The 12,710-nt window shown below is 46.7% G+C and overlaps 1 protein-coding gene across 1 annotated transcript in view; it reads left to right on the forward strand.

Moving 5' to 3' along the window:
• Window positions 1–1,801: 1,801 nt before the first annotated feature.
• The window catches only part of PANK4 (pantothenate kinase 4), a gene marked incomplete at its 5' end in the record, with an annotated part of 15,469 nt that continues 4,560 nt past the window's right edge, over window positions 1,802–12,710 (forward strand). Inside the window, 12 exons of the mRNA XM_009073582.1 lie at window positions 1,802–1,884; window positions 2,339–2,547; window positions 4,092–4,275; window positions 4,812–4,904; window positions 6,371–6,524; window positions 6,644–6,825; window positions 8,239–8,320; window positions 9,406–9,506; window positions 10,162–10,317; window positions 11,113–11,225; window positions 11,699–11,786; window positions 12,400–12,551. Coding sequence (XP_009071830.1) covers window positions 1,802–1,884; window positions 2,339–2,547; window positions 4,092–4,275; window positions 4,812–4,904; window positions 6,371–6,524; window positions 6,644–6,825; window positions 8,239–8,320; window positions 9,406–9,506; window positions 10,162–10,317; window positions 11,113–11,225; window positions 11,699–11,786; window positions 12,400–12,551 — 1,597 coding nt within the window. The remainder of the gene's footprint in view (window positions 1,885–2,338; window positions 2,548–4,091; window positions 4,276–4,811; window positions 4,905–6,370; window positions 6,525–6,643; window positions 6,826–8,238; window positions 8,321–9,405; window positions 9,507–10,161; window positions 10,318–11,112; window positions 11,226–11,698; window positions 11,787–12,399; window positions 12,552–12,710) is intronic.

The raw sequence follows: 12,710 nt of genomic DNA on the forward strand, positions 1-12,710 counted from the left end.
GTGCCCCGCGGGGCTGTCACACTGTGCTGCCTCAGTCACCCGCCAACACCTCTGCCCTGTGTAGAACGCAGCATTCCTGGGCTGCCAGCAGCCTGGAGCTGAGGCAGAGGGTGACACCTGAGCGACTCCGCAGGGAGCTGTGGGCACAGCTGAGCTAAGCCTGTTAACAGTTTCACCTGTGCAGGGATTAGCGTGGATGTCCTTCCAGGGACAAAGCCCCAAAGCGCCAGGTCACACGTTTTCTGTGTGTTCTGCAGCTACAAGGTCAGGGGAAATATTCCGTGCAAAAGCAGGGAAGAAGAAAAGCTTTCAGTGCTCAGGTTGACACTGCCCAGGATGGGGTGGTGGGGAGAAATTCTGCAGCACAATAAACCATCCTGTCCTGCCAGCAGTGGAGCTCAGCCCTTCAGTGACTGCCTGTGAAAATAACAGCTGGATTGGCCCTTTCTGTGGGTCAGCACGGAATTAGAGGCATGGGATTAGTTATAAAACCTGGTTACATGTCCCAGCGGGTGTTCTGACTGGATTTAGGTCTTTAAAAACTGGGAGAGGAAGGGGATAATGCACAAAGCATAGCCCTACAGCCATGTGTCTGCTGAGAAATGAACTGCTGAAGCTCCTGTGGCAGTATCAGCGTTGTACAAACAGGACATTCCAGCACGAGCTTCATGATACCTCAGTTCTGGAGGCTCAGAGGGAAGGTTTTCCTCCAAAAGCTCTGAGAACTCTCACTCCCACCGCTGAGCTGTCAAAACACACTGTGGATTTTGTTTACCAGGACTGTAAAGCATTGGCTGAGACACTGAAATCAGATCTGGGGGCAGCAAAGCTTTATTGGTTTGTGTACTATAAGTGTCTGTGGTCACTCCACATTGACCTCACCTACATTTCACTGCAGCAAACTGCATGTTTGTCTCCTACAGGCTGCAGATATGTTCCTGACGGTAATTATCTGAGCACTGTGGGAGAGCTGATAGAACAGTGCTGTTATGAAGGCAAAGCTATGAGCACTGGGGGCTGTTTTTCACTTTGATGCTGCACTTCTTGATTATTACCAGGCAGCAGAGTGCAGTGCCACTGAATTTAGCCATTATTTAAGATCTAACACCTCCAGGTTGTTATTCACTGTTGGGACTTTAACACTGTAGTTGGTCATAACTACCCTCAGGCCTGGAGCACTGAGCAGGGTGTAGAAAACAGTGAAGTTATTCAGTGTAACTTCAGAAAGTCACTTTGGCAGGTCAGATGCAAAGAGAACACAGATGGGGCAAGGGGTTATGTCCTGCTTCAGGGAGAGAGGTGAAAGTTTTACTGCCCTGAGCAGGCTCAAGGCCTGAAGAGGGTGATGAGGCTGCTCTGCTCAGACTTGCATATTGGTAATATCTCTCACTGCTGTGTGCTTGAGAAACCTCATTCTAAGCATTCTTTACCCCAAAGCCAAGAACAATCTTGCAAAATAGCTGCTCAGTACACAGAGTCATCTCACAGCCAGCCATGAACTTGCAGACTTGTGCCTAGGAGCAGGTTTAGAACATGATTTAAGTGTTGCTGGTGAAACTCTCTGTCCTCATGGGCTGAGTTGTGGCAAACCTAGTGATCAAACTTTGTTACAAACAGCAGGTTTGGAGATTCCATAACTGAGGAGACCTTGAAACCCAATAACTCTTATATAAACCATAAGTTACAGTGTTTGTTTTTAGGTGAAACACAAGTTCTGTTGGCTATGTTGTTTGCTCTAAGGTGTTGATTATATTGTTTGCTCTAAGGCATTAATCATAGCTTGTCATCTCCTTATGAACAGGTGGTTCATTAACCAAGTTGGCTTATTATTCAACTGTGCAGCACAAAGTGGCAAGAGTGAGATCCTTTGATCATTCTGGAAAGGTGAGAATTCCATCAGGGATCAGTTGCATGTGATTGACTCAGAGTGAGGCCCTGGACTGTGGAATAGAAATGTGATCTGAAACACTTCTGCTAACTTGTTCTGTATAAACCTTCCTGGAAGTGTTTGTATTGCCAGGTAGTGTTTGAAATAGTTGTTTTCCAGACAGGTAACTAAGGTACTCCTGTAAATAAAACAGTTGTGTAGACACAGCTTCTCTCACAGAGAGAGATTTCCTACATGTCTGGTGCAGGGGAGCATTGATTATCTCCTCAGCTTAAGGAGAATCAAGACTTATGAAACTCTATTCTTCTCTGAAAGTAGCTTGGGGTGTTACGTTTAATGGCATTAACACAGTTTCAAGGGAAAAAAAGCACAGGGCTTGATGCTCAGTATTGTAGCACATCCCCTTGTTTCTCAAGCAATGATCTCTAAGAAGTTCTTCTCTCTTTCAAGGACATAGAAAATGAACCTTTGTATGAAATATCAGTCCAGGAGGAGATCACAGCTCGACTTCACTTCATTAAGTTTGAAAACACTTACATTGAGACCTGCCTAGATTTCATCAAGGATCATCTTGTCAACACAGAGACAAAAGTCATCAAAGCCACAGGTGGTGGTGCCTATAAATTCAAAGACCTTATCGAGAAGAAATTGGGCTTGAAGTAAGTAGAACTGTTCAAACTTAATTTTAGAAATGCGTTTCCTGTTCGATGAGGGTTTAGAGGCCAAACTTGCCCTGTGCCCACCCACCCTCAGACCATCCCCTCTGGAGGAGGGAAGCAGCAGGATATGTGCAGGAGCTGCACAGAGATAACAGTATCAGGAGCTGGCAGAGGTGCAGGAGCAGATCTAACACAGGAGCACAGTGTGCAGGGAAGAGGCAGTGAAAGAGGAAGGCAGAGCATTATCACAGCTTTTGTCTGCAGAGGATCTAACTCACACCTACTCCTGAAGCTCCTGACACTCTCCTGGGCTTGCTCAGAAGTAATTAATACCATACAGTCATTTACAGCATAGCTCCTGCCCAAATCCCATGCACAGGCTTGCAGGAAGCTAAAGGGCAGTGCCAGGAGCTCACAGCCTCATAAATTCACTGTTCAAACATCTTTACTGAGCATCATATGCTAAAAAGCTGCTGAAAGTATAGATAAAAGTATCATTAATCTACCCCAATGTAAACCCTTGTCTGGTGTTACTGGGGAGAACTCCAAGGCAGCTCGTGCTGTGGTCTGTGTAGTGCATTCCTCAGCCCCTGAGGTTCTGTGCTCACCTTCTACAGAGCTTTTGCAAATTATGTTCTTCTGCTGATAGGGTTCTGTTAACTTTGTTTTCCCACCAGCCACCTCAGTACCTAACTGGCTGCTACTATCAGTTAATCAAGACAGGGATCAATTATTCAAGACGAGGAGGTAATTCCCTCCTTTCCTCCTGTGGGTTTTGGTTCTTTGGTTTTCATTTGGTGCCCAGGCCCAAACAGCAGCACCTTCTCCACCCTGACACACCTAAAGCAATTCTGCAGCAATATGCAGATGTGTTTGTGCTCTGTTTGTGTTCCCCACAAGGCTCATGTGAGAATTTACCACAGATCAGTAACAATACAGAGATACAGAAGTTTACAGATGGCAGTAAGTGTTAGCTGACTTGTCCTTCATCCTAGCTAGGTGTCACATTCCCAGACTCTGGGAATCCTCCTATTCCTGGGAGAAGCTTCTTCCCTGTGTTTGCTGCTCTCAGTTGTAGGTTCCTCACTGACCCTTGAATCTGCCATAAACAGGTGCTGAAATGTCGAGGGGCCCTTTGTCCTTGTTAAAAGGGAGAGAATAGACAATTATTCCACGGTGGGAGTTGTTTTGTTAGGTTCATTTCCAGCTAAGCTTCCTGACCTGCTTCATGGCAGGAGTGCACAAACCCTTGTGCAGGGACAGGGCAGGAAAGAGGAGGATAAACAAGCAACGAGGGGGAGAGGATTGTTTGTAATGACAACGTGATCGATGTCAGATTAAAGTTACTGTGTGACTCCCCAGGTCCAGACTGTGCCCCTGCCATGGGGGAGGAACACAGCACATGTGCAGATAGAGGGGTCATGCTTTAAGAGATCTGGACTGGTGCCACACGGTGTGGGTTACCAGCTCCTGCCTGTAAAGTGTGTGTAAAGTGCAGCTCTGGCAGCCAAGTGATGTTCATGTTGGGGTTTCTGCTCCCCCAGGGTTGATAAGGAAGATGTGATGACCTGCCTCATCAAGGGCTGCAACTTCGTGCTGAGGAACATTCCCCACGAGGTGTTTGCATACCAGAGAGACTCAGATACAGAGTTCAGATTCCAGACAAACCACCCAAACATCTTCCCTTACCTCCTGGTGAACATTGGCTCAGGGGTTTCCATAGTGAAGGTGAGTCCTTGCCAACATGTTTCATTGCAGAGTTTGCTCAAGGTGATCTGAAACATCTTGCTGGGTTAGATTTGTAGTTGTTTCTTCTTGGGTAATGCGAAGTTTGGAAAGGAAATAACAATTTTTGTATTAATCTATTTCTATTCATTACAGAATTATGAATTTCATTCACTGCCATAACTTCTTTTTAATCACATTCAATTTGGTGTTTAGAGAAGTTGTTACTTTACCTGATGAGGACAAAGGTCAGACCAAAGTGATTTTTAATGTTCATTTCTCTGTTTTGGCACACTGTGGAGAGCACCAAATTTAATGTCTGTATTTAGGATCATTGACCAAGAATTAAATACAAACTTTTCTAAAACTGCCTGTGGTAGAAGTGTGTGGAACATACACTGCTCACCTGCCACTCACACAGTTAAATAGCTCCACCTACACCACTTCCACCATTCAAAAACCTGCACAAGTCATGCCTAACTATGTGTTCAGAGCTGCAACAGGACCTTGCAGACAAATGTGAATTGTTCGGTTGACAGGTAGAAACAGAAGACAAGTTTGAGTGGATTGGAGGGAGCTCAATTGGAGGTGGAACCTTCTGGGGTCTTGGAGCATTGCTCACAAAAACAAAGGTACCCAGGGGTCTGTTTGAGGGGTGGGAGATGAAAGGAGATGCTCAGAGGAAGCTTGAGATGTTGGAATGCCAAACCCTGAATGGGGGGAAATAGTTACCCTAAGTGGTGTTTGTATGGGAAACCACAAGCCCAACATGAATGTACTAGAGGATGAAAAAGTCATGTTTGTCTCTTGGGGGTTTTTACTTCTGTCCAAACAGACACAGAACAGTTCTGCAGTGCTCAGGGCAATCTAATACTCTCCATTAGGTGCTTGTGGTGCTGCACTGGTAGATAACCAGGCTGAGTCCTTGCCTTATGCTCATGTTTTTGACACTTCTGATGCACAAAGGAAGCTGTGAATGCAGAGAGTGGCAATTCTGCCTCTTGACACATTACAGTTTCAGGGGTTCCTCACTTCAGTCCCAGGTCAGTGATCTGCCAGAACAAGGCCTGATTTAGTTCAACTCAGCTCTTCAATCATGCAGGTCTTTCCGGTCCCACAGAGCCACATGGCTTAAATGGGTGTCCTAAATGTCAGCAGTGCAGGAAAAGCTTCAGTTACGTGTGCTCCAGCTCAGCAAATGTCACAGGGAGGCCCCAGCTGTGCAGTGTCTTGTTTGATGCTTTTAAAGAAGCAGCCTTGGCACATGGCAGTGTCTGCTCTTAATTCTCTCTGGTTCTGGAGTAGAAGAAATTGGAGTTAGCAGACTTATAAATTAAGCATTGGGATAATGCAGCTTGCATGCAAGTTTGATTGCAGGGGCACTGACACATCCTGCAGCAGTGAAGGCACATGGAGGCCTTGGGTTTTCAAACTCCTCTTGTGCTTCTGTTTGCTCTTAGTTGCTGTGTCTCTGCCTTCATTCCAAGATAAGAGATGCATGAGGCTTCTAATTGTTTTTTATGTGCTGAGCCACCTCTAGTTTCCAGGGGAAATTCAGCAAATTATCTGCAGATAACATAGAGGATGATTGTGTTTTCCATTGTTAAGGGAACTCCACTTGAGATCAGTCTGTCTGATCAGATATGGACTCTGGATAAGGCCTTGTTACTGGAAATAATCTATCTTTTGCTGCAGGGTTGATTTTGAGACAGGCCAAACCTCCTGGTTTGGTCGGTAAAGATGCTGCAGAGCTCTGGGTTTGGGAACAAGGATCTCTGGCCGTGCAGGGAAGCTCTGGTCTGGGTGTGAAGGATCTCTGGCCGTGCAGGGAAGCTCTGGGTGTGGGAACAAGGATCTGTGTGTGTTCAGGAAAGCTGTAGTAAGTCTCCTCCCCGCAGAAGTTCGATGAGTTGCTGCAGCTGGCCTCGAAGGGACAGCACACAAACGTGGACATGCTGGTGAAGGATGTGTATGGAGGTGCTTACCAGACCCTGGGGCTCAGTGGGAATCTGATAGCCAGCAGCTTTGGGAAATCCACTACAGCAGAACAAGGATCTGTGTGTGTTCAGGAAAGCTGTAGTAAGTCTCCTCCCCGCAGAAGTTCGATGAGTTGCTGCAGCTGGCCTCGAAGGGACAGCACACAAACGTGGACATGCTGGTGAAGGATGTGTATGGAGGTGCTTACCAGACCCTGGGGCTCAGTGGGAATCTGATAGCCAGCAGCTTTGGGAAATCCACTACAGCAGACAAAGGTATGGGCTGCAAAGGATCTGCCCCACCACCTCCTCTGGCCCCAGCCCCAGGCTCTGTCAGAGCAGTCCCGTCCATCTGAGCCTTCCTCAGCTGTGCTTTACTTCTTCTTCCCTTTCAGAATTTTCCAAGGAAGATATGGCAAAGAGTTTACTACATATGATCAGCAATGACATTGGCCAACTTGCCTGTCTCTATGCCAAACTCCACAATCTGGACAAAATCTACTTTGGAGGCTTCTTTATCCGAGGTCACCCCGTGACCATGCGCACAATAACCTACAGCATCAACTTCTTCTCCAAGGTGAGGAACACAGGGATTTACCTAGAGCAGAGTCACCTGTTTAGTTATTTTTCTAGTCTGTTTGGAGTCTTTAATACATTAATTTGCACTTTGAAGGGAGCTTAGAGGGCTGCTCTTTAGGTAGGTAAGGCAGGGTGTGTTGTGGGAGGGCTGAGATCGATGTGGAATGCCTGGGAGTTGTGTTTGGCCCTTTCTCTCTCTTTCTCTCTCTCTCTCTCTCTCTGTCTCTCTCTCTCTCTCTCCCTCTCTCTCTTTTTCTCTTTATTATTATTTTTTGATTGACAACCTGTCTCATAGCTGCCAAGTAATGAGTTTCACTGTGTTCTTAGCTAGTTACCATCATTATTCAATTCCTCTTGCTGACTTGCCACCCCCAAGCCATGCAGTGTGAGGTTGTTCTGCTGAGGCAGCAGTTAGCAACACTGGGGGTTTGGTGGTTGTGGTTCAAAATAATCAAACCCCAAGTCAACCCAACTCCAGTTCTTTGCAGGTTTTGAAGCTGTGGAAAATACTGCAGATTTTTCACTAGAAAAAAAGGTCAAGGCCAAAAGTTCATTAGTGGCTGTTACAGGTAGATTAGTTCCTGCACTTTTGGAATTTTATAGGATAGATGGCACCATTTTTTCCCCCCATTCAGGCAAGAGCCTCCTGGGTGCTGCTTTCCCCCCTTTATTTCACCGTTGTTGTCCCTTTCTATGAAACTGAGTTTCAAGAAAACTATTGCAAAACTGCAGCTTTAGGTTCTTGGAAGAGTGACTTCATCAGGGATTCAGATCCAAATCTCCCTGTGAGCTGCTGTTTGCTGCAGCTCCCTCAGGGTGAGCTGTTCCCAGAGCCACTGCTGAATTTCTGGGAGAAGGCTGTGTCCCCCAGCCCAGCCTGGGAAGTGAGGGACCCTGCTGAGGGTGTCCTCCTCCCCAGCACCCCCGTGGACTGTTTGGGTGGGGAAAGCTTTGCCTGTGTCTGTGCTGGTGAAGGGCAGTGCAGTGGGACAATGAGTCTCAGATGTGCTGGGTGCAGTGCCACACACTTCACCCAGAAATCAGCTGACCTTGTATTTGCAGCCTTGTTCAAGCAAGAGGAGTTGAATATTCATGGGATGATGCAGTGTTGTTTCCCGGGGCAGGCAGTGGCTCTCTCTGCTCCCTGCTCTGCGGCCTCAGAGCACACACCACCTCTGCATGTGTGTTTTCCAGCTCTTTGGTGACTGTGGGGTGATGTGTGTGAGCAGTTCCTCCTCAGGCTGTGTCAGCAGCACCCTGAAAGTTACTGAATGTGTTAGAATATAGCACAAATGAATATTACATTACATCTTCTAGTTGTCTCTCTTAAATGTAAGTGTGAAAGTAGTGACAAAGAAGTGCCTGTTAGCCCTCAGGGACCATCCAATTGCAATGTTTCATATTGTGGCAGGGAGAGGTTCAGGCATTGTTCCTGAGACATGAAGGCTACCTGGGAGCCATTGGGGCATTTTTAAAAGGAGCTGAACAAGACAGTAAGTACAGCACTGCTCTGTTCTGTATATGCTGTGTTCTGAAATGTCAGTGTACTGTCCAAGTTTCTCTCTAGGGGCTGCATGTGAGCTCTTGCCTAAAGAAATATGTTTGGCACTAATAAACACAGATGCTGGGCTTGGGGGTTGTACATTCTGGCAGGGACATCCTAATTTCTCACTGGATTTCCTGCTCACCTTGGAGGAGGCAGCAGGATTGGGCTCTTCTCTTCTCTGCACTTCTGCAAAGAGCAGTCAGAACTCTAAATCCAAGTGGGGAAATGTGGGTTTGGAGAACTTTTCCCCTCTTCAAGAGGTCATTTCTGATTTCAGTTAATGCACTGAAGAAGACCAGCACCTCCAACCTGTGTGTGTTTGGGAGTGGAAAGCCTCACAGATGGGACCCCTTGTCCAGCATTCCTTGGATACAGGGTGCTCTGCTGGAATTCTGCCACTTTGGCTCTCTTTTTGCCTCGTGGATGTAGTAGCAAGCCAGGCAGTGTTAGTTATAGTGGGACAGGGACTGAGCCTGTCAATGGCTCTTAGCTCTACTGAGTATCAAATCCACCTCCAAACAACAGATGTGGAATTCTTTCCATTCCCACTCGTAGAGATGGGCAAGAAACCAGCACTGAGGAATTAAAGATGTTGCTTCTGCAGCATGTCCTGTACCTCTGAGCTCATTAAACTTTCTCTCAGATAAAACAAATCTAGGAGTAGCTTCAGTGTTTCTATGAAACTTGCATCCTGCTTTGAGAGTTTTGTGGTTATGTTTGGTTAATAATAGATGTGGATTTAGAAACAAAACCTGCTGCTCAGGGGTGTGCTCTGAAAGCATGCAAGGAGAGGGGGTAAAATGGTGATTGCAGGGCCTTAACTGTCTCTGTCTCGTTCAGGTTGGAGCAGGTAATGCACTGAGTGGCTGAAACATCTTTTTGGGGGCTAGAGGGGAAAACTGTGTTTCCTTTAAAGACAAGGGGAGTGCAGTGAGCAGCTGCTCAGCAGGGAAGCTAACTCTGGGCTCACTCATGGGAGTATTTCCAGTTTTATTTTCAGATGATGTGTGTCTCTTGTTTTCTCTTTCCTAGATCCAAACCAGTACAGCTGGGGAGAGAACTATGCTGGGAGTTCTGGGCTTATGAGCACCTCACCTGATGTTTACCCCATGCAGAGAACACGGAGTGGTACAGTATGTGGTGTCTTTTCTACAGCTGTGTCTTCTCTTAGCCATGGGCATCAGAAAATAGGATATTATTCTCAGGCTAGTTGTTTCTGGCACCTGGGACTGCTGCTTGCCAAACACTGTGACTAATCTGGTGTCTTGTGTCATGTGGTGATGTCTTTGTGTGGTGTTTGATGTAACGGCTCAAAACAGACTGTGGCTGCTACTTTGGCTTACCTCCCTCACCAGCTTGGTCTTGCTCTCCTTCACCAAAGTGAGGGGAACATTTGTCTCTTCCCCTTCTCTGAAGCAGTTGGATTTTGCTGCAGCTGAAGTACTGTGCTTCAGGATTTGGAATCTGATGTTCCGCTGTCTTTAAGCAGCACTTACTTCCTATGAGAAGACAAATATATGATTGGACAGAAGAGCATGAGCCAAGTCATCTCTCAAACCCTGTGACAGTACAGTAATTCTGATTTCACAGTGAATCTGGCATGAAACTCAATAATTTCTATCTATAGGGTGGAGATGGATAAATAATCCATGGAGGGAACTAGATTCTTTCTGATGACAGATAGTTGGCTGCAAACCTGTCAGTCTTTGTCAGGCCTTGTGCTACTTTAACTTGTTATAAATCAGTTTCTGAGTGAATTCTAACCAGTCCCTTTCCTTTGTCACCCAGTTTGACATGCTTGAGATGGACAGGTTGGAGAGACCACTTGTTAACCTGCCGCTGCTGAAAGACCCATCCACATATATTCCAGACACTGTTGACCTGACAGATGATGCCATGGCTAGGAAATACTGGCTCACCTGCTTTGAGGAGGCACTGGATGGGGTAAGGTCACAGCACAGTTGGATCTGTGGGTGGCACAGGTATTTAGCAAATCTTCTGGGGACCAATGCGTTTATTGTGCAAACTCCTCCTGCTGGGTCACACCTCTGTGTGTAAGTTCAGTCCCTCTCCCTGTAACAGCACCTGACTTTGTCCCAGGCTCCTGAGGAAGTGCTCAGCACCTCCAAAGGCAGAAGTGTTCCTTTCCTGTGGAGCTTTCCCCCCTTTTTTAAGGTGTTTTCAAAGCATCTTCTCAATAGCACTTAGACCTCTCTGTGCAGAGCTGCAAGCAGGACAGTTACACAAGCAAAGGCCAGAGCTCCCTGGATTGTTCCTGCTCTGGGAGCAGTCCTGCTGCCTCACAGCCACTTTTTCCATGGGAAAAGCAGAGTTGAATCAGACATGAGTTATTTTTTCTGCACTGAAGCTGCTTTAGTCAGCAAATGTGATAAACAAAGAGAGAACACAAGGGGTCGATGTGGACTGTGAAAGTTCTGCCTCGTTCTCCTTTCCTCTATGTTCATTGATATTTTTCCACCTCCTATAAGGAGTTAGAACTCGTGTTTAATTTCTGAAAGTGCAGTCTGGAAAAGAAACTTGAAGTCTTTTGGGAAGAAAGGAGGTGCTTGGTGGCTGCAGTGAAGGGAAGCTGAAGGTGCTGTGTGGGAGGGAGCAGACAGGCTGCTGCACCCAGCAGGGAGGCAGATGGAGGGGTTTGTTTCTCAGGCTCAACTCGAGATCATTACCCAGAGGAAGAGTTAATTTGGTAACTCCTGTGTTGCATCATTTCTCTACCAGGTGGCAAAGAGAGCTGCAGCCAGTCAGCCAGACTCGGGGGATGCTCTGGAGAGAGCCGAGAAGTTCCGGCAGAAGTACTGGAACAAGCTCCAGACTCTGAGGCAGCAGCCCTTGTATGTGCCTTTAGCTTCCCTTCTGCATCACTTCCTGCTCTGTCAGGAGCACATGGAAAGCTAGCTCAGAGCTAATTTGGTTCTGAAGCAGAGCAAACTGAAAGCTAAGTAGGCTGAAGGCTCTGACAAGCCAAGCAGCAGCTCCTCTGCACAGAGCTTTGGGGTTTCACGTGTTGGAATTGAACAGATAAACTATATCTTGGCAGAAAATGGATTATTAAAACATGTAGATGGTTATTAACACTGGCAGCACGTTCATTGCAGTGTCTGGCCGTGCTCTGGGCATTCTCCCTCTCTCTGTGGAGATAAGTTGTGTCGTGGATTTGCTCCAGTGTTCTGCACTTGTGGCTTTGAGCTTCAGTGCTGTGGGAGGTGCTGTGACTCAGGGGGGAAGCAGAGGGCAGATAGCTTCTTCTGTTTGAAGTAGCTGATCTCTTTTTTTTTTTTTTTTTTTCCCCTTCTCCCTTTTTAAGTGCCTATGGTACCTTAACAGTTCGAAGTCTCTTGGACACAAGGGAGCACTGCCTAAATGAGTTCAATTTCCCGGATCCCTATTCCAAGGTGAGTTCCTGCTCCACAGGGTGGACAACACAGGAGTTCAGGATCCTTTTTCCATTCTCTGAAACTTGGCTCAGAGGGGAGGGATTAGACCTGGTCACCTGGCAGCAGTGGTGGTTGTAGGACACAAACCCTTTCACCCAAACGTGCTCATGGTGAGGATGGTGCTGACCAAAACTATCACCAGCTCCTGTTGTCTGATGCCTCTGAGCAGCAAATGGGTGGTGCCAGTCCTGTTCCTGAGCAGTGTGTCACGGGGCACTGCTCTCACTTCCTCCTCTGGGGTTGCTTTTGGCACTCAGCTGTGGGGTTGGAGTGCACACAATACACAACCTCCAGCTCCTGAAAATATTCTGCTCAAGACCTGTTGCACCTCTAACTTATTAAGAAAAGTAATTCTTGGGCTGCAGATCATATCCTGCCTCTAATGAAGCTGTTTATTAGAATCCTAGACAAGTTTTTCCTTGCTCCTGAGCACTCTGCTAACAATAACCCGTTGGTCCATAAGAGGCCATGAACTTAGAGGACATACTTGAATGTGGTTTGGGAGTGAGACAGCCAAGGATGGGTAAGAAATTGTGGTCTATAAATCCAGTGTTTACTGTCTGTCTTACAGGTAAAGCAGAAAGAAAATGGAATAGCCTTAAAGTGTTTTCAGAGTGTAATCGAGTCTCTGGATTCCTTGGGCTGGGAGGAGAGGCAATTCGCACTGGTGAAAGGACTCCTGGCAGGGAATGTCTTTGACTGGGGAGCAAAAGCAGTCTCAGAGTAGGTGTTACACACTTCAACAGCACCTTTAAAGCTGCAGAATGTCCAACTATTCTTTACTTAAAAAATAAATCCAGCTGTAGTTTGTATTTCACCTCAGTCAGTTGTTGGATGTTTGTTCCCAAACGTTGTTGTTCCCAATCCTTTGTTGTGTGTGTA

Source organism: Acanthisitta chloris, unplaced genomic scaffold, assembly GCF_000695815.1.
Source record: "Acanthisitta chloris isolate BGI_N310 unplaced genomic scaffold, ASM69581v1 scaffold26540, whole genome shotgun sequence".
Classification (NCBI taxonomy): Eukaryota; Metazoa; Chordata; class Aves; order Passeriformes; family Acanthisittidae; genus Acanthisitta; species Acanthisitta chloris.